We start from the raw sequence: 22,089 nt of genomic DNA, 5'->3' as shown, positions 1-22,089 counted from the left end.
AAATCCCAACCCCCGTCCCCATGGAGAACGGAGCGGCTTCAAGCCGCTCCACTCTCCTAGGACTTGTGCCACCTCAGGAAGTGGTGCAAATCCTAGGAGACCCACTGGGGCCAGCAGCCTTTACGCAGGGGTAAGGGGATGAGTTTCCCCTTGCCTCTGGCTAAGCTGCTTCTGGCTACAATCCTGCGCTGGATACAGTGCAAGCCTCCTGGCTTGCCTGTTCCAGCGCAAGTTAGGATTGCGCTCTTAAGCTCATTCAATCTAAGAATCTGAAAGGGAAAGAAGACTTACTAGGTGACCTGCAGCAAATCATTATTTCTCAGCATAATCTACACCACAAATTCATTATGAAGATAAAAGGTGCAGAAGAAGCCATGTATCCTGCACTGAACTCCTGGTGGAGGGGAGGTATACAAATGTGAATGATAAATATGTATCAGACATCAGAATCTTCCTGTTAGAAGAACAAGAAATTCCTATTTCTGAATAACCAAATGTCTCACTAGGAAAGCATACAAAATGGAAGCTGTGGCTGCTTATATGTTAATTCATAATTGCAGTTGTTGGTTACTGCAACATAAAAAGACAAAACTAATTAAGTTCATATGTAAGGAGGAGCAATACTGGAATAAACTGAGTTTAATCTAGGCTTAAAGCAAAGCTAATGGAAGGAGAAACTGTTTACATTATATTAACAGGAACATGAGATTAAGGAAACAATAAGATCAAATTAAAAGCTATGGAGGGTTATGCAGATTTATGTGCTTTCACATAATTAAAAAAGTATTTAAAGCAGGAAAATTACTCCAGGTTTGCTTTATGCACCTTTTCATAAGTATGATTCTGTGATGGTTCTACTGCTGAAATGAATAAAGATGTATTTTTATAATTTTTCTCTTCTGAACTCTGGCTACTGCATTTTTCAATTCAGTTTATTCTGATGACTTAGGAGGTGGCATCTCATTATAAAGCTTTTTATTATTCTGCAGCAAGATTAAATTCCTCTTAATGCATTAACCTTTTAGGGCATGTCTTCTCATTACTCAAATGGTTTCTTTTTCCTCACTGTATTTGCCCAATATTGACATCCAACTCCATCTTCCTAATATTCCATTGATCTTCAGCATTTTTGCTAATTCAATAGACTACAGCTTTTTAGTCTGATTATGAGATTCAGGGCCCAATCCTATCCAATTTCCAGGGCTGGTGCAGTAGTGCCAGTGGGGTGTGCGCGGCATCCTGTGGTAGAGGGGCAGTCCCTGGGGCCTTCTTAAGGTATTGGAACATGCGTTCCCTTACCATGGGGCTGCAGTGTGGCTACACCGGAGCTGGAAAGTTGGATAGGATTGGTCCCTAAAATATCTTAGGCAGTGACTCCTACAAGACAATCAATTTTGGGCCCGTCTCAGCGAGTTGCAACCTGACACACGTGGCTGAACACATGCTGAATCTTATTTCACTGCAGGACAGAGGGTGATCAGGTGGTGGTCGAGGTAAAGGTTACACCTTTGTCACATATAGATCATTTCTGGGTGGGATGTAGATTGACAGCATTGCCTAACCTCTGCAAGGGGAATGTCAAACGGGATGGTCTGTCCCTGGTGGCAGATGAATCCAGATGGTTTCCTGAGGGCTTGGGGAGATTTTCCTGTTATTAGGGCTGGCAATTCACCCATTGTTCTGGTTATCCTCTGAAATGGGGAAACGGCTGGGGCAGGGGTTCTCAAACTGAGGGGTTGCGACCCACCAGCCAGGGAACTCCTGCTTCTGCCCCCTTAAAGAGCAGGAAGGGGGACAGCAGCAAAGCAATTGCCAGGATCGCATTGCTGCCAGGGAGAAGAAGGTTTTCCACACTTACCTAAAGCCAGAGCCGGCCTCCAGGTGGTACAGGGAGCCCCGTGGATGCCTCTACAAATCTCCCCAAGCCTCCACAAAGCAAAAATAGTGATTGGAACCCACTTCTGGTTTCACAAATGCTTGGGGACTTCTGCAGAGGTATCCACAGGGCTCCCTGCACCCCCCAGAGACCAGTGCTGGCTTTAGGTAAGTGTAAAAACTCTTTTCGCCTCGGCAGCAACATGATCCTTCTGATCCCTTTGCTGCCTTCGTCCCCTGCATGCGCTTACCTCAGTTCTAAAACTCCTGGAGAGTTTGAGAACCGCTGGGCTAAGGTGATGGATCCAACTGCTCCCATGGAGCAGGTCATACAGTCTTGGCCAGGTCATACAGTCAGGTCAGGTCCTTGGTTTACCAAAGAGCTATGGATGATGAAACAGCTTGGCAGACATCTAGAGTGACAATGGAAGAAGATGGACAAATCTAATAGAATTGTCTAATAGGACAAATATAATAGAACATGGACTAGCGCACATCTTAGTGCTTACTCCTTGGCATTGATGGCAGCAACGAAAGCTTTTATACCCAACATCTCAGGAGAATCAGACAGATTCTAATGCCCACTGTGATAATTGCAAATAGAATTGCTCACATCCACCTCAACCTGGTCTCCTGATTGACAGGGTCAATAGATGTCTCTCGGGCACCTGCCTGTCTACTTGAGATTTTTTTAATTCCTTTTTTATGGCCTGAGGATGTCAACGGAATTCTCTGGATCCTACTGCTTGCCCAGTGTGGCTATTTTATGATCAGCCTGGGGTGAGGGGGGGAGAGGTTAGGGTTACATTATGATGTGTTTTTGCCTTAGGCTATTAGTAGAAATTGAGTGTCAAGATTTCAGAGACATTTCTTCTTCTGCCTGTCACTTTTAAGTGTCGTAGAACAGAGATCTGTGACTCACTGATCTTATTGCTCCCCATTTTTACTGCCACAGCTAAACTGAAAGCACCAGAGTAGCCACTGAGCTGCAACTGAAATACTTCCAGTTCAAATCAAACCCAAAACTAGTTTCAAGCAAGTGTGTGTGTGTTTGTGTGTGTAAAATAGCCTGCTACTGCCTGGAAGAAGTTACTACTATACTTCCTTTCTTTTTTCATCAGCAAGAGTTGGTTGTCAGTTCAAAGAGCTAAAATCAAGGGCAAAATGTTCTCTTGGGTTGAATAACCATGAATCACCAAAGCTGCCTTCTCTGTTCTGAAGCATGGATAAGTGTCAACACTGGACAAAAGAAGGCAAATGTGATTTACAGAATTTTTCTTTGAACTTCATTTGATGATGAGTAGCAATAGGGGCAAGACAGAGAGGAGAACACAGCTCAAATAAAACCACTATCTGCCTATATTCATCAGCAATGGGTTGCAATAGTAGATTTAAACATTAAGCAGGGAAGTCTATACAATCTCTGCTGAATTCTGAGAATTAAGTAGTTGGGAAACTTCCTTGGTCAGGATTTTTTATTTTATTTTTTAATTTTTTTTGAGGGGATTGCTTTAATCTGTCCTCTTTGGATAAACCAGGCTTCATTCTAAGCATTAAAAAAAGTTTGAAATTGCCTACTGGGCAAAAATGACGATAGAGAAAAAGAAAATGCAGAAAAAACAACAAAAGGGAGTGAAGATCCAAACTAATGTTGTCATTTGGTAGAATATAATTATTCCCATATAATTGAGTCTCTCTGCACTCCTGAGCGCTCACATTCAGAAAGAAGAAATAAGATGCACTGAACAAGTTTAAAAAATTCCACTAGTCTTATTGGAACTCTTTGCTACCCTCACAAGTCCTCAGATGTTCCAATGAACATTAAGCTTCAAACTGACCTCAACATTTCTCTTTAGGTACAATGTAGTAGAAGCTTAAGGATGTGTCTTTGCCCATCCAATACAAGTTTCTTGTCTTACAGAAACTTTTCTTCCATTGAAATTCCTTAGACATTTTGCTGGAGTAGCAGAGTTCATTCTGGCCTTGAAGTCACGACTGTTGTCCTGACATAGTTCTTCATAGTGCTTTTTTTGTAAATAAAAAGGTGCAGGAACTCACAACTTGTTAATCTTTTAATTAATTAATTAATTAATTAATTAATTAATTTATTTATTTATTTATAAACCATTTTTATTGGAGAAATAAAATATTTTTTATGTGCTTCCCCCTCAAGATGAACTTACTTCTGAGTAGACATGCACAGGATCGGGCTGTCAATCTCCACATCCCCTTCCCCCTAGCTATTTTTTTCTATACATGGGGAAAAATACTGTACAGGTGCACTTGTAGCACGTAGTATGTAGTGTGGCACTACTTCAAGGAGAGGAAGCAGTGAATGGATTCCGGAAAATGGCTTACATGAGTTCCATGTAGTAAAATTACTCTAAGCAACTGTGGGAGTAAGAACAAAAAAGGAATTCTTACACGAGAGGGGTCCTTAGGTGCACATAGAAACAGCTACGTGTCAGCTTGAGTTCTGAGTGATGCAGAACCAAAGCTTACATGTTGGTTCAGGGAGCAGGTGCAGAGCAATGATTCAGCAGAATCAGCAAGCACCTGGGACAGGCACACCCTGGGTGTGACCAAGCCAAATACTGATTGGCTGAGCTGACTATATGAAGATAGTCAGGAGGAGCCTCAAGTGCAGCAGTAGGAGAGTTGATGGTGATTACTGTTAGACTGCTGCCAGTGATGGAAGAGGCTGGATACTGTATGTATGTGATATTACTGACTTATGGACTGAACCTTTGACTGTGTATTATTGGAACTGATTTGGATTTGTTATACTGGAACTGACTGCTCTCTGTGCTGACTCTTGGACTGTTAAATGACTACTCTATATGTGATATCCCTTGACCAATACAACTGCTGAAAGTACTCTGCTGCAGCTGAAGTGTTGTTCTTGCAACCTGCTCATATTGGGACAAGACTGGGAACCTACACTAATCCTCTTATAATTCTATACAAGCCCCCCTTAAACCTTAACACTATGTTTGCAAACAAGCAATTAAATATGGTTTAATTCAGGTATCAGAATACTCTGTGTCTTTGGGAAGGCGCTTGGCATGCAATTGTATGTTCTCTGCTGCCCTGAGCAGCTGCTGTGCATTGCTGGAGAGGAGAGGAGCTGCAAATGCTGGCTGGCAGAGGGCATGCTTGTGGGGGAAGGATGAGGAGGATCTCTGGCAAGGCTGGACAGCATGTTGTACACACGTAGAATCCCTTTTCACCTGCCCTTAGCATGTGAAAACGGGTGCAGATATATATATCTCTGCCAGGATTAAGAGCCCAATCCTAGGTATGTCTACTGTGAAGTAAGTCTTGTTCTAGTCAATGGAGCTTACTCCCAGGAAAGTGTCTAGGATTGCAGCCTAAGAGCCCAATCCTATGCATGTCTACTCAGAAGTCCACTTTAGTGAATGGGGCTTACTGTGGATAGGATGGCAGCATCAGGGCCCAATCCTGTGCCAATCTACTCAGAAGTCAGTCCCACTAGAGGCAGTGGGGCTTCCTCCCAGGAAAGTGTGGAGAGGACTACAGCCACAGAGCCCTTCCTCTGCCTGTCTACTCAGGCTGCAAGGCTATGATGCTTTCCCGGAGTAAGCCCCATTGAACACAATGGAAATTACTTCTGAGTAGATATGCTTGGGCTCTCAGGCTGCAAGGCTATGCACCCTTTCCCAGGAGCAAGCCCCATTGAGCACAAAGAGATATACTTCTGAGTAGACATGCCTAGGCTCGTGCTGCAGATTGGCACGGGGGCTGCACCAGCCAGTTTCCTTCCCCTCCTCCTCCAGTACCTAGGCGTTCTGTGGGTGCCGCACCCCGTCACCCTGGCTGGCTGTCCATCCTCCTCCTCAGTGTCGGCGCGTGTCCCCCCGTGCCCTCCACCGGCTTAGAAACTGCACTGGGAAGCAGAGCGCAGGGGGAGGGGAGGCGGGCTGGGCTCAGGCGAGAGCTTAGAGATGAGGGCAGGAGGGGGACATTGTGCGGCCTGGCGCCTGCCCACTCCCCAAGTGAATGCCTCTACTTTGCCCCCCCTCCTGGAATGCCTCCAAAGGGGAGGGGCCCCTGCAAAAAAGTGCCGGAACTCCGTCTCCCCGTGTTCCATTAGGAAAAAAGCCCTGGTTCTTCAACATTAGGATGACAGGGAAGGTAGTTTTAGTGTCAGAGCTGTGACATGGGGCAATCTAAAGTGTATTTTTGGTTCAGTAGTTCTTAGCTACCAAATCGTAAGATGCTTTTAAAATATCTTAGAAAATCTCATGAACACACATACTACACTCACATGTGACCTTGGGGATCTCAGGTTTAAGGGAACTACAGTGCAATCCTAGCCATGTCTAACCAGAAGTAAGTACCATTGTGTTCAATGGGGTTTACTACCCAGAAAGTAGCATTGCAGCCTTAGGCCCCAATCCTATCCAATTTTACAGCACTGACACAGCTGTGCCAACAGGGTATGTGCTGCATTCTGTGATGAAGAAGTAGTCATGGAGGCTTCCTCAAGATAAGGGAAGATTTGGTCCCCTAACATGGGGCTGTATTGCAGCTGCTTTGGAACTGGAAACTTGGATAGGATTGGGCCTTTAATCATTCAAAGAGGCTGTGAGAGTCATGTGACAGGACCATGGAAGTGGAAATTCTGAATTTGTGCCCATTCCTCCGAAATGCCATTAATTCTACATGCAGGAAAAAAGAAAGCAGGTGGGAGGGTCTGATTCTGAAGGCCAGTGGCGTAGCTAATGATCATGTAGCCCGGTGCCAAGCTCGAAATGTTGCCCTGAAAGTGATGTCACAATCGGAAGTGACATCACACCCAGGCTTTTTAAAAAGTGAAAATTGGGAGGAACCCACCTTCTCCCCCCCAGCAGCTCACCACCCACTTGCTCTGCTGCCTCCCCCCAGTCAGTGGCATAGCCAAGGCATCTATCTGCTATCCGGAGTCAAAGAAGATTTTGTAGCCTCCCCCAGCATGATAAAATCAAATTTATAGAAAATAAATAAAAAGTTATTGGTTCCATGCTGTATCATAATAACATCTCATTGGCACTCAGAACAAGCAGTCTCATAGGTGAGTTTGGAGTTAAGCAAATCCATTTTTGTTCCACAAGACAGTTGTGTTTTCATTAATTGGCCATAACTTTTGATAGGATATAGATATTCCAGTGCAGTTTGTTTCATTGCACTCTGCATTAAATTACCTTTCCAAAGACGTATAACATGATGGTATTATTCATACATACCAAGATTTTCACAATTGTGGTCACCAGTGTCAAGCTCAGCTGGTTGCCCTCCTAAAGCTTGATGCCCAGGGCAACTACTACCCCCTGCACCCCCTTAGCTACGCCACTGTTGAAGGCATTTGATTTGACAGCCTCTGTACTTTAAAGTCACCTCACACTTAAAGATGCTTTTTATGTATTCAGTCTAAATAAGTGAACAGTGCCAGGGGAGGGGGAGAGGAGGAAGAAGGCAGACAGAAAATTCATTGGCAATTATGTCTGCCACCGAGAAAAATTGTGTGGCTGCAGGCTCTGTGAGAAAAAAAAAATCAATGACAACAAACTCAAGTGTCATAAAGCAACAGAGAAGGAGCATTCAAGAGCACTCTGTATGTAGCTGATGGCACCAAGGAACAAGAAAGGGGAACTGCTTTTATGAACTTTTACAGCTGTGGGAATGGGGGGGGGTGAGATAGAAGACAGGGACAGTCTGCTGTGCATTCAATAGGGTACTGTTGCCAAACTGAGCATGCTGAATTAGTCACTGGCCAGCCATCTGACAAACGGAATCAATCTCCCACATGAACCACAAACCCCTGGAGCTCAGACAGGCCAGGTGGAATATTCTCCAGTGCAGTCCTCTGTTTACTGTAAGGCAAAAGCGCCAAAGCTGAAGTAAACAATAATAGCCCTGGGGAAGGAGCTGTTATAGTTTACCTGGGGGAGTGACACTTGAAAATAAATCCCTGGTTAGTTGTTGTTGGTATGTGTTTGATCAGATCGGCCAGCACTCAACTGTTCTTTCATTGCCATCCCTTTGCTTGCCTGAGGTAAAATCTCTGTTGGATCAGTAACAAAATCAATGCTTTTAGCTAAGAGGTTTCTGTGTGGTAGAATTAGGTAAGAGAATTACAACACTTAAGAGCCAAGGTATCAGCTGGGGAGCTGAACTGAAAAAACTAGGGGGACTGATTTCACATTTCCTAGACATATACCTGAACTAATGAGAATTGTGCTTTTGTTTTATTGTGTTTCAACTTTCAATAGTTGTTCTCAATGTCTTTTCCAGTGTTACTTGTGGTCACACAAACATGAAATAAATTTAACCACTGCACTCAAAGTAGACTATTGAGGGCCCAATCCTATCCAATGCAATGCAACCCCAAGGTTGCAAGCCGCAATGCAACCCCAAGGTAAAGGAACACATGTTCCCATACCTTGAGGAGGCCTCACTGACTGCCCCTGCACCGTAGGATGCAGCACACACACCATTAGTACAATTGCACCAGCACTGGAAAATTGGATAGGATTGGGCCCTAAATCATCTTTGATCATTTTCATGAAGGATAAGTCTATCAGCTGCTATGCATGATGTCCATATGCTGTCTCCAGGTTCAGAGGCAGATTGCCTCTGAACACCACCTGCAGGAGAACCATGGTAGGAGAGAGTGGGTATCTCATCTCCTGCTTAGGAACTTCCCAGAGGCATCTAGTTGGCAAACATGAGAAAAAGGATACTGTCCAGAAGTGCTCTACCTATTTTCTTATGTTCTTTTTGCAGCCGCCTTTTACCAATTTAGAGAAAATATTCAACACCCCACCTCTCCTATCTGAGGAGTTCACCTAGTTCTCCTCTGAAGTCCTTCACTGATTGCTATGCTTAAGAAATGCAAATACATTTTTTTTTTTGCTTTCTGTAATTTCCATTTTAAGAGAGAAGACTTCAGTTTGAAAGTCTGATATCTACAAAACAACAGAAACAGATATTTTAAATCCATAAGATCAGGGCCTTCACTAGAAGTGTGTGGGACCTGGGGCATCTCAGCCAGTGCAAAGACTCCTCTTAAAGTTTCGTTTCTTATCCAAGAAGGCGGCCAAAGTGAAGTTGCCCTATCTCTCTCTACAGCTAGAATAGACTAATAATAATAATAAAACTTTATTTCTATCCCGCCCTTCTCCCCAAAGGGACCCAGGTAGATGTGTTCTCTCAACAAAGATGGTCACATTAACCTTGAAGGGAATGAATGAAAAAGGGGAGAACTGAATTTTTATGATGATCAGAAAAGAGGAGTAAGTTGCAACACTCCATGGCCCCCTAAGTGTGGGGCCCAGGGTTGTGCTATCCAAGGACAGGTGACCACTGCCCAGCACTCTGTGGGAGTACAGGGTGGTGGAGAGCTAAGTGAAGGCTTGGGGGAAGGCAGGGCAAGACATGATGGGGAGGAAGCGGGGTGGGAGGGGCAGGGCCTATGAGAGGAATTTTAGCAGGGGGTAGAAGGTTTCTTCTGGGCCCTTTCCCAAAGAGGAAGGGGGGCAATGGGGGCAGGCAGAACGGGAGAGGGCAAAATAGGGCAAGGAGGGTACTGACAGCAACAATAGTCTTTGTAGTTCAGGTCTACTAGGCTTCTTGATGCAGAGTCCAGGTCTACCTGACCACGCAGCATTAGCAGTTAGAAAAAGTAATACGGAAAACCAAACACACTCCTAAGTCTCTCTAAAATTTTTGAAATATAGAAAATGGATTGCAGAACATTAGCATTATCGTACTTAGGCTCACACTAGAATGGACCAAAACGGACTTCTGCAGCAGCTGTAAACTCACAGCTGGGTCCCTGAGCTTCTACACGCTCCTCCATGGTTATGGGATCCACAAGCCAAAGAGCTACTGTAGCAGGCCAGTTGTGCCTCAGCACTATGCGCTGGCAGTTAGTTTCAGGTAAGATAGGAAAATGTCAGGTCCCAGGAACTTTCTGGGTCCCCCCCTTTGGCTCCTGGGCCCCCTTTCTGACCCTGGGTCTGGGTACAAATTACCCCCTTTACCCCCCTCTCCTAGGCCCTGGGGAGGGGTGCTGGACCGGTGGAGCTCAGCTATGATGGATTCAGAGCCTCGTGTTGAGCCTCTCGGCCTGACACGGAATTCCGTTACTCTGCATTGGCTAAACAGTTGATGCAGAGTTGAGTAGCCCCATTGAGCCATCTGAAATGAAAGATCTTTCAGAAAGATCCATCTGAAATGTTGTGTGGTTCTTGAAAGAGAGAACCTTTCTGTGATTGTAAAAATCCCCTTGAGGGATTCAGAAACAGCCTGCCTACGTAAACCGCCTTGAATAAAGTCAGAGGAGCAATTCAATGACCAGAAAGGTGGTATATAAATACCCAGTGATGATGATGATGATGATGGAGCTACTTTTCTTATGCGGGGGGGACAAATATCCCCTTTCCCCAAGGAGCTGTTTGCAGCTGCCTGGCCTGCTCAGAATGCTGCGGCAACCATTTTGGCACCATGGCAGTCCAGCGTGCCGAGCAGCTCACGATTGGGCTGTAAAATGGCAAATCCAACAGCATACTTGTGTTCTGAGAGAGAATATGAGAAAATGTACAAGGCATGGATGCCATTTTTTGCGTGGTGAAACAAACACCAGTAGGAACATTTAAAAGATGAAAGATGATTATTTTAGATTAATTTGGATATGGGGCTCAGAGTGTTTATTATATTAACAGCATAGTATATGATAAAAATTATTATAGGTGATTCAGTGTGGTGCTTTGCTAGATATAAAAAATTGGTTATGATTGCAAGATAGCATGTAACTGTGTTTTAGCCATATAATTTACCTTTGGTACGATAATCATGAAGTTTTGACTCATAGGTACTAAACTGCGATGTAATTCCATGTTTCTTTTAAAATTGATTATATGGTTTTGCAAACTAGGTAGAATATAATATATTTTGGAAATTAATTTTTTAAAAAGTAGAATGTCTTCCATTATATTTCTTGTCCTACAAATGTGTGTGTCTGTGCGCAATTTTCAATAGCTGCCAATTTTCCTTCCTTGTTCAAGGGATGTTTAGCTAGCTGTAATTCTGACACCAAGCAGTAATGCCAGAGATAAGATATGAAATGTTTTAATTTCCATAGCAGTAGGGTAGAAAGTCTACGTTCTTTTATGACTTGGTTTCACAAAACCGCAACTGCTGATGCTGCTGATGCTGCCACTTTATTCTGTAAACACAAGTGAACAGGTGTCATGGTCCTTACCCGTCCAAGTTCTTTGTCTTCCAAAGCCAGCACACCGGTACTTTCTGTAAACAGCTTCACTTTCACCGCTGGAAGGGCATGCGTTGTAGAAAAGTCACCCTGAGTCCCCCAGCTGTGAAAACATCCGCAACAAAGAATTAGACAAGTACAAGAGCCCGCTAACTCAGCACCATCACCTTGGGGTGGAAAAGGTTAACACAAATGTCACCAACTGTCACAGGCATTAAATAAGCAACGGGAGTGACACTGTGCTAATTAATTGATACGAAAAAAACGTAAGACAACAACTCAGCAAAGTCTTAAGCTTCCTCTGGGAAGGCAACAGAACAGCACAAGAATGAAACTTTTAAAAAAAAAACAACTCTTACTTTTGTTTATTTTACAAGTTGGTAAAATGAAAGCTGATGAAAATATTTTTGTACTACAACTATGCATAAAAATTACAGTCATCTATACAGCTACTGATTATGTCTGATTACTCCAGTAACCATATCTTTCCCCTGGATCCATATCTGTCTCCTGCAGTACATGTAAGCCTTTTCTTTTAAGAATCCCCACTGCTGCACAACAGCATTTTGAGGGCAGAATTTAGAATTCCTTTGCAAAAGGATTTGCTGGGTTGCAACCACTTATATAACCAAGCCATCAGTCCTTCAGTAACAGAGGTATCTAGGAGCACAAAGTGAATCCAAATCAGTGCAATTTTCTCCAAGTTCTTGTGCAAAGGACTTCTAAATTCTGCCCTCATAATGCTATTGTGTAACAGTGGGGATTCTTAAAAGGAATGCTTACATGTACTGCACCTGATTTTAGAAGCTGGCTACCTCAGAATGCCAGATGCAAGGGAGGGCACCAGGATGCAGGTCTCTTGTTGTCTTGTATGCTCCCTGAGGCATCTGGTGGGGCACTGTGAACTAGATGGGCTTTTGGCCTGATGCAGAGGGGCTCTTCTTATGTTCTTATGCAGGGGAAAAATATGGATCCAGTTTTGCATACAATAATAGTCAACAATTTCCTACGTACCACTTTTTAAAACTGGAATTCTAGCATTACATAGGAAGCTACCTTATACTGACTCAGTACGATGACTTAGGGCACAATCCTAACCAGGTCTACTCAGAAGTAAGTCCTATTTGTTTAATGGGGCTTACTCTCAGGAAAGTGTGGTTAGGATTGCAGCCTTAGACTGGTCCATCAAACTCAGTACAGCCAACGCTGACTGATAGCAGCTCTTCAAAGTTTCAGTCAGGAATCACTCTCTGCCCTAATGTGAGATTACAGGGATTTCACTATGTATTCTGAACTATGTCCCCTCCACTGCTTCTACATTGCAAAAACTCCCCCAAAGTCTCCCATAATCAATCCGCACAATAACAACTACTTTAAACAACATTTTGGCACTTCTCAGAGTAAAAAAAAAATCACTTTACTGTGTTTATGTAATTTATTTATCCTCACAATATCTTAGTATTATGACTCAGGGCTGACTCAGCTAAGGCTATGTTGTCATTTTCAATGCTGATTAGGTGTCTAGACTTTGGCATCCAATACCCTGTACCCAAAGAATGATTCTGTTATTATGGTCACTACATCACTATTGTTCGCAAGGGATGAAACATCATAGTGACTATGCTTGTGAAAAAGCAGGGCGAGAGGTGTCTACTGCACTCAAATTTCTCCTGCACTACAGAGTATTCTGAAGAAGGAAGGGTCCTTTGGTTTGTGCTGACGCTGAAGGGCCAGGAAGTGGGCTTAACTCTGACTGGATTGTGGCTCATGTTTTGCAATATTTATTAAACTTTCTCCCTCATAGCCCGTGGTATCCCACAGCACCTGAGCTTTAAACATCTCTTCTGGTTCCACAGGGCTTTTTGTCAGAGGCTTGGTCTGCTTAGGATCCCAACCCAGGAAACCTTTTCTACTATATACATTCAATTGAATTTAACAATTCATAGCAGGTTTTCCCTCTCTAACTCTGAAGAGAAGTCTGAAGGGAAGTTTTCATTATTTCTGTGATGGATTTTCAATAATCTTCACAGCTCGTTTAATTTTGTTTCTTGAACTTTAAGCTGTGCAACCATTTTTTTTTTTAACCAAATGGTGCATTCACTCTCATGGAGGTAGGCAGTCTTCTCCTCTCCCTGTCTCTCTCTTAATGAAACACACATACGGCTCTATAAATCTTGATCAAATAGCTTTAATATTGCCATTTTGTGGAAAGGGATGCCACAAAGTACTGTAAGATTAAAGTATATGAAACACTGTCAACCTGTTCTGCATGGTGTCAGCTGTCTTTTCTGCACCCTTCAACACCTCTCCAATGGAAATATGGACACTGCTATGCATGAGTGGGTGGGGTTCGAAGCAGAACTTAGCAGCCCAGAGATATAGTGCGGTGGATGTTGATAGGGTCAACACAATCCGGACTCCAATGTGCCTCTAGTAGGAAGCGGGAACTAAAAGTGCATGCAAGCAGATGGTTCCAGATGGCAAAAGCCATGAAGTAAGCCACACTCTGCACAGAGTTTAGTTCCCTGGGGTGAAGCTTGGAAAAACATGGCTGTTGTAGCCGAAGTAGGCTGGTTAGAAGATAAACTGTTGAATGTTTTCACTTTCTGCTTGCTCTTTAGCTGATCAGCATATTTCGGTTGCAATGCTATGCATCATTTATTTGGGAATTAGCCACTTTGAACTCTAAGGAATGTACTTCTGCCAAAACAGGGCAGGGATCCATCTGCATAGGTCAGGAAAGAGTATTCTTAGAAGTGAAGTTTGCAAAGAAACTTATGTAGAAGCTTATGCTTATTTCAAGCTTTCTTCAATATGATAAACATGCTTTTGACTTGTCCAGTGAATACTGTAGGTGTTCACTGGAAAAGTCAAAAGCATGTTTATCATACAGAGGAAGTAAAAACAAGTAAAAAAAACAATCACAGTAAAAGCCCATGCTCCCCCCGCCTCGCCTCACGCCCCCACTTATCTCTCCAACACCCGGCCTTATGGCATGTTTGCGACAGTGCACGCCAGCCAGCGTAACTGAGGTAGATTTTGCATCAAAAGGATATGCTTTGTATGCAGATCACAGCCCTATCCAGGAAAAGCAGGTCTTATTGGTAGAGCCTTAGGGCCCAATCCGAATCAACTTTCCAGCACCGATGCAGCTGCAATGCATCCCCTTGGTATGGGGACACATGTTCCCATGAGGAGGCCTCTATGACTGCTCCCCCACCACAGGATGTAGGGCACTCCCAAATGGCATGGCTGTACCACTGCTGAAAAGTTGGATAGGATTGGGCCCTTAACACCCTCTTGCTTTGGCCTTATGAATGAACACGAAATACTTTCAAAGTTATGATCTGGGAGAGGATACTTTCATGTCAAGTGAACATTCAGAAGCCTGCCGGGGGGTGCCTCTGGTATCTTAGTTTCGATGGTTCAGTTCAATTACGGTACTGGCCAAATGTTGAATGGTTGCTTTTTCTAGACTCACAAAAGCCCAGATTGTTACAATAAAGAGAACAGAATGCATGCCCCGTGCATTCAAAGTGACTGCATTCAACAGAAGGATTGAGGATTGCAGGCAAGTAAACCAAAACACAGATGGTGAAACTAATTTTAGTCCCACCAGAAAAGACAGTATTGCTCTAAGCTGTTTGTTTCCTTGACAATATCTCACTGTGTGCTTCTTAACCCACAGAATATTGCTGTTTCCCAGTTTTGCAGCCAAACTTCTCCTGAGAGTGAGTTATGTGCTTCTTATATGTAATATGGTGTTTTCAGTGAGCCCGTACAACAGCCCTCCTAATTAAACTCAGGTTGGGGATATATATGCATGAATCATTTTTTGATTGACACCACTGATAACTCCATTGAGTTCACCTTGAGTACCTGGCATGCCAAAACACTTTTCTGGACTCTGTCACCTCTCTATAGCTGCTACATTTCTTCTGTGTTATACAAACAGAAAAGGCCAACATCTACAGAAATGCAATTTTGTAAGGTTATGCAAAAGCTTCCAGAAGATCATGTTCTAGCCCTGTGGTTCTCAAATGTTTTAGCACTGGGACCCACTTTTAGAAGTACAATCTATCGGGACCCACTAGAAATGATGTCATGGCCACAAATGGCATCATCAAGCAAGAAAATGTTTAACACCCCCATACGAAAAAATCAAATCAAATTAAGAAAATTAAAAGTTTACAATAAGTGTAAGTTTAAAAATATTTAAAATGAAGAAGAACCCTCCTTATCTTCCTAAGCAGTTAATTATCTCTTTTAAAAAAATGTCCCCAAACATCCCAAAGGCTGCAATTCTATCCACACTTACCCAAAAGTAGGCCCATCAACTATCATTGTAAAAAGCAAATACAGGCGTGCATCACTTAACCATGATCCGCTTAATGACAGACCACATATATGACGGTGGTCAAAGCACAACAAAGAGGCTCTTAATGAGGCAGACAGGTCTCCCATAGCCTGCAGCAGAGTGTCTGTTTACACAACAATGAGGCTCTTAATGCAAAAAAGAGCCAATCTATCTCCAGTAGCCTTGTGCAGCCAGCCTGTGTCTGGCAGGGAGTGTCTTTTATACAACAAAGGCACTAGATTGGGCTGATTGTTCACTTAATGACCTAAACACATAACAATGGGGATCAAAGAACATATCCCAGTCATTAAGTGGCACACATCTGTACTTAGTAGCTTATTAAAAGTACAAATCTGCAACATTTCCCCAGTACTCTGCATGACACAAATGCAACATACAGGAGGTATAAATACTTTGATCTCTTGCTTGTGGGGACAAAAAATCCACAATTCAAAGTTGGGTAACGGATATAGGAGGACCAAATCAAAAAGGATCTAGGCATCAAATAGCAAGCTTCCAAATCCTATAGGATTCTTCAACAGGCTAGATGGTAAGCAAAAGGAGGAAGGGAATAGTGAGAATATATTGTAGGCTCCCCAATAAATCTGCAGCTTGTCAAACCAAAAGACAGAGTTTAGAAATCTTTTATACAACCTTGAGTGAGGTGTAAGGCAGTTTTGATATACACATGGAGGGCTGCTTAGAAAATGGAAGCAAAAAATGGTCAGGCTGTGTCTGCCCCTCCCCCAATGTACATCTGGAAATATACATTCTGCAAAAAACTTAGGGTACAATCCTATCCTGCGTTGGAACAGGCAAGCCAAGAGGCTTGCAATGTATCCAACGAAGGATAGGGGCTATAAGCCGCTCAGCCAGAGGCAAGGGGAAATAATTCCCGTTACCTCCAAGTAAGGGCCACTGGCCCCTAAGGGTCTCATCGAACTTGTGCCACCTTGAGCCACCTCTTGTGCCACTACCCGCCAGCCCTGGGACCGCCCACTGCTCGCCCCCACCCAGGGATGCCTCCCTCCCACCTCCTCCCACCTAGCCTTCCTCCTTCCATTCGCCCAGCTGGGCCAATGCAACCCGCGTGGAGGAAGCCGATGCGCGGAGGCTTGCATTGGCCTCCGCAGGCTGGCACTTCTCTGAGCGCTGGCCCGGCTTCCTCCTGAGGAGGTGCAAACATGCCTTATGGCATGTTTGTGACCCTCCTGGACCAGTGCAAGGAACTTCCGCCAGCCCATGTCAAGGGCTGGATTGCGCCCTTAGTCCAGTCTTCAGTGCTAACTTGAAATACACAAGGTTCCTTGCAAGAAAGAGAGCAGCAAAAAAGCAGAGCAACACAGTAGACTTGCTATATTCTCAAAGCAGGAACAAAGAGAACCAGCAGAGGGCAGTGTAGTCATTAAAATTTCTCAGAGTCATCCCATCTACTGTTAGTTACATGGTCAGTATTTTATTTTCTGGTTATTTTCAAGTACTGTAATGCAAAGCATGCAGGAGACACTCATTTAAAACACATTTACTTGGTGCCAAGAGCCTGCCTGAGAGTAAAGGGCCAGTCCAGTATCAGGACTATTGGACTCACAATCTAAAAATGTTAATGTAGTTTTCATATCTCCAAAATGGCAATGAAATGTTCCAGCTCTAAATCCTGCTGGCAGTAACATAGTTGGGGGCGGGGTGGTGGTGGTGGTATATACTGCAGGTGCCACAGCGCACAGTGTAAGCTTCTCATCAGAGCCATTCCGGGCAGCAATGGCAACACGCAGGACATGCTGTTTGGCTCAGCAAGCACCTGAAAGTTGCTGTCACTGCCCAGAATGGCTCTGACAGCGAGTAGGGCCACTGACACCTGGCCTGCAGTACTTACAGCCCCCCCAAGCTACGCTACCGCCACCTGGAACAGCGAATTTAGAGCCCAATCCTATGCATGTCTACTCAGAAGTGAGACCCATTGTAATCAATGTGTGGATAAGTGGGGTATAGGTAGGATTGCAGACTTAATTTTTTTTTTATTTTTAAGCCTAGCCCCTGGATTCCTGGGGGGAAAAACACCTTTTGGAAGAAAAAGGACAGGTTTTATGCCTCCAGCGGTCCTCACCAAATTCATGATGAGGTTTAATTTAGAAGCTGATTCAATGGCTGTCTCCTGGTCACTGCAACCTCAACTGCATGGTTAAAACAAAGGCAGAACTCATCATGGGTCTTTTATGGCCAGTTCCCATATCTATCCCTTGCCTAAAGTCCTCAGTTCAGGCCACAGAGAACCATTTGCAGCCAGAGCTTTCTGCTGAACTATCTGCACCTCTGTTTTTTCTTTTTACCAACCCCTTGGCTGTCTCCTGCCTTTTCCTCTTTCCTGCACCTCAAGATCCTCCTTTTTTATCCCAAGTCCTTCAGGGATCCTGCCCTATCTAACTATGTCCCTTCTCCCCCTCTTTGCCCTGACTCTTCTCCTTCTAACAAGTTCATCTCTGCTTCTCATCTCCTCTCTCTTTCTACTAACTAGCTTTCCTTAGGGCTCCATTACTTGTTTGTACGTGTGCTTGTTAGCACTAGATTTCCCTTCATACGGCGTAAGAGTGAATGTGATATTTCAGAGTCCATGTCCAAACCCCCATGTCGCTTTCTGAGCACTTCTGTAAAAATTTCCATGCTCAGTAACCTTTTCACCTCCAAATTACAGAGAAATGCTTCAGCTTCGACATAAGATCAGTTGATCATACTGCACTTACTGAGGCTGGAATGAAAAAAAAATACAGTGAAGGTAGAATGATGGTGGCATTGTTATCCATGTTGACACACTCATATCTGTTGCCTCTGATCAAACAGGTTGTGCAGGTTTTTGAATCACTTTGAAAACACCACTCTCTATCTCTACTTTGAAAACACCACTTTCTATCTTCCATTTGACTGAAGTCACTAAGGAGATATTTCTTCCATGTACAAAAGGAATGGACCAGCAGTTGTAAAAAGGTAGAGCAGAACCAAAAGAAACACACAGTTGCACAGACATAGTTGAGTTTCTAAGCATCCCTCCCATATGTGTTTGAACAGCTAGAATAGTTTTCTTTTTATAAAATATTTAGGAACTAACAGAGAAAGGAAGGTACGCATAATTATGCACATTCAGTGTGCCTTTCTGTTTTGTTACTGTTAGCAACTGAAATTTTTTATAAAGCAGGATTATGAAATAAAAGTGGCTAAGGACTTTGTGGTTTCTAGTGGACCCCAATGGCCAAGACTGTGAAGGTAGCCCAGGCCTACCCAGTGCTAGAACGAGCAGGGCAAGTGGCCTGTGCTGTGATCAGTGCAGGTTAGGAGGTGGCTGGAAGGCAATTTGGGGTAAGGGGATATTTTTCCCCTTACACCAAGTGATGCCCTAACTATCCCCATGGGGCTACTCAGATCTGTGCCACAAATTCACAGGCGCAAATCTCAGTAGCCCGTGTAAGGCTGCTTGGGCCAGGGATGGAGGTTAGGACGTGGCCTGCACTGCTGTGGCTGATTCCACCCCCTCCTGGGCCTGATCTGCCCCTCAGCCCACCTGCCCCCACTCTGAAATGCCCCCACCTCCATTCTGCTCTCCTGACACCCTCTCCTGCCCCCCTGTGCCAGCCTACCCAGGCTGGCACAAATGTATCCCCTCCAAGGCTAGATGCAGCCTCCGGGAGCCGGTGTGTGTCTCTGCACCAGTCTATTCAGCTCTTGAGTAGCCACTAACGTGCTTTATGGTGTGTTCGCAACACTTCTGGGCCAGCACTGGGAGCCTGCACAGGCCTATAACAGAGTCTGGATTGTGCTCTTGGTTAAATGGGCCATGACAAATCGAGGACTTGGAGAACTGACTTTGCGGATAGCTGATTTTATGGGTAGCTTTGTACAAGTCACTAATACCCACTCAGCACTCCATTAAGTAAAAACAAATCCTTTGAAATAGTACTGATTTCACACTCATTGTGAAATGAATAAGAAAAGGATGCGGGGAACAAATGATGAGAGAGCAATAGGTTAGTGATAAAGGATACGCTTCTCATGTAGAAGGTCGCAAGTTCAATCCCTGGCATCACTAGATAGGACTGGGACAGGTCCCACCTCCTAGACCCAGAAAGGTCACTGCCAATCGGTATGTAGACAATACTGAGCTAGATGGACAAAGGGTCTGATTTATAAGACGGCATCTTGTTCATAAGGATAATAATACTGCAGGAGTTTAGTACTAGCAAGGCTAGAAATACTTCACATCCAGATACTAGTCATGGTTGGAGACAGTGGCGTAGCTAATGATTGTGTAGCCCAGTGCTGAGCTCAAAATGATGCCCAAGAAGTTATGTCCTAATTGGAAATGACGTCATGCCTGGGCTTTTAAAAAGTAAAAATTGAGGGAAAACCCACCTCCTCCCCCAGCAGTTTGCCACCCACTTGCTCTGTTGTCTCACTCCCCTAGCCAGTGGCATAGCTAAGACATCTATCTGCTACCTGGGGCCAGGGAAGATTTTGTAGCTACCCCCCCTAACAAAATCAAATTTAATTAAGTAAATAAATAAAAACTGTGCCCCTTTTTGGGACACTGTGCTGGGGTAAAGAGGTATGGTTATTCTTCCCCTGCTAAATATAAGAGGAGTACCACTTGAAAAAGTTGTTCTTTATCCAGTTAGCAGTATTATGAGACATGAAAATGAGAGCTGACTCATATTAACACCTTATTGGTTCCATGCTGTATCATAATAACATCTCATTGGCTCTCAGAATAATCTGTCTCATAGATTAGTTTTCAGTTTAAAAAGTCACTTTTTGTTCCATAAGGCAGTTGCGTTTTAATTTTCTGGTTACTTGATCATAACTTTTTATAAAATACAGATATTCCACAGCATTTTGTTTCAGTGCATTCTGCATTAAATTACTTTTCCAATGATATATAACATGATGGTATTATTTGGAAATACTACGGTTTTCATAATTTTGACCACTAGTGTCAAGCTCGGCTTGTTGCGCCCCTAAAGCTTGTTGCCCAGTGTAATTGCTACCCCCTGCACCTCCTTAGCTACACCACTGGTTACACAGGAAGGTTTTAGAGTTCCACCAGGAATACTCTAACACTGCCCAGATATAACAGGAAAGTTTCACTGTCATAAATGGGAACAATACAAACAGCCCAATCCAACCTAAACCCATGTGCAGTGATGCAGTGACACTGGTGCAGGCTAAGCTGCACCCAGCAGGGAATTTTTGGCTGCTGGAGATATCCTTGGGACATTTGTCCCCTTCCCCTGGGGTGAGGCCCAGCAGCCAGAACTGGTCAACTCAGAGCTTGGTCAGTTGTATTTCTGGCACAAGTCCACATTGATTCATACAGGTTGATCAGGTGACGGAATGGGCCTAGGATCTGGCATGCACTGCCACCAATTCCGCCCCCTCCTAGGCCCAATCTTGCCCACCTTCCACCCCATCGCCTCCCTGTTCATCTCCCTCCCTCCACCCCATTCCACCCTTTGTGCCAGGCTAGTGAGCCTCTGTTTCTCTGCCAGCATATGCAAGAAGGCTCCAGCAGCTCCCTGAAGTGCCACAAAGTACTTTATGGCACTTTTGCAGCAGCCAGCACATATTCAGCTGGCTTTTCCTATCATTAGGCACAGGTCAAAAATCAAGTTGCCTTGGGTTGCATATTTATGGTGAAAGACCCATCATACTTGAGACACTTGTCAAACATATCTTTGCTGCATGGACGAACCACTCTGATCACTTAACAGCATTTTTAAAAACAGGCACTATGTATGGCACTGCAGACTTGCCCTTTCAATAAACACAACATCTTAGCCAACTGTCAGCTCAATCCTAGGCGTGTCTACTCAGAAGTAAGCCTCATTTAAGTCAATGGGACTTACTCCCAGGAAACTGTGGATTGGATTGGGCTGCGTATCTTCCCAAGGAACTGGGAATGATAACTGGGGTGATAAGTGGGTGGGAAGCTGTTCCTTGAGATGGGCTTGGCTGATGTTGATGTCCACAAAACCAAGCTCTTAGAAACGATCACAACCAAGGTTTAATAACCTGGAGGCAGGACTTATGGGGTTCTACCTTCATGCATCTCGCATATATGTCTAACCAGTTCACCTATGATCTAGAACAGTGGTTCCCAAACTGGTGAGTTGTGACCCACCAGCCTGGGAAGCAGTAAGCTCTGGCCCCTTCAGGGGCAGGGAGGAGTGGAAGGCAGCAATGTGATCCCAGATTGCACTGCTGCCAGGGGTAGGGGTTTTTCCACTTGCCTAATGGGGTGCCAGCCTCCAGGAGGTGAAGGGAGCCCTGCAGATGCCTCTGCAGGGTCTCCAAGCCTCTGTAATAGTAAAAACAACTTGATTAAAAACCTGTTTATGATTGTAAACAGGAAGCTGCTTTAAACTGAGGATTTTTTTTTTTTTTACTGGTTTGGAGGCTTGGGGAACCCTGCAGAGGTGTCTGGCACCTGTGGACACTGGCACCCCCTTAGGTAAGTGGAAAAAATCCCTCTCCCTCCCCCCCCCCGGCAGCAGCTGATCCTGGGTATCACATTGCTGCTTTCCCTCCTCCTCTGCACATC

General features: G+C 44.2%; 1 protein-coding gene across 16 annotated transcripts in view; it reads right to left on the bottom strand.

Annotated features, from left to right (window-relative positions):
* Positions 1 to 22,089, bottom strand: part of CADPS (calcium dependent secretion activator) — a 465,254-nt gene that overhangs the window by 222,035 nt on the left and 221,130 nt on the right. For all 16 annotated transcript variants that reach the window (XM_066614155.1, XM_066614148.1, XM_066614149.1 and 13 more), the window contains exon 7: positions 11,141 to 11,252. In XM_066614155.1, the coding sequence (XP_066470252.1) occupies positions 11,141 to 11,252 (112 nt within the window). The remainder of the gene's footprint in view (positions 1 to 11,140; positions 11,253 to 22,089) is intronic.

Source organism: Tiliqua scincoides, chromosome 2, assembly GCF_035046505.1.
Source record: "Tiliqua scincoides isolate rTilSci1 chromosome 2, rTilSci1.hap2, whole genome shotgun sequence".
In the NCBI taxonomy this organism is placed as follows: domain Eukaryota; kingdom Metazoa; phylum Chordata; class Lepidosauria; order Squamata; family Scincidae; genus Tiliqua; species Tiliqua scincoides.
This window is presented reverse-complemented; position numbering and strand designations above follow the sequence as displayed.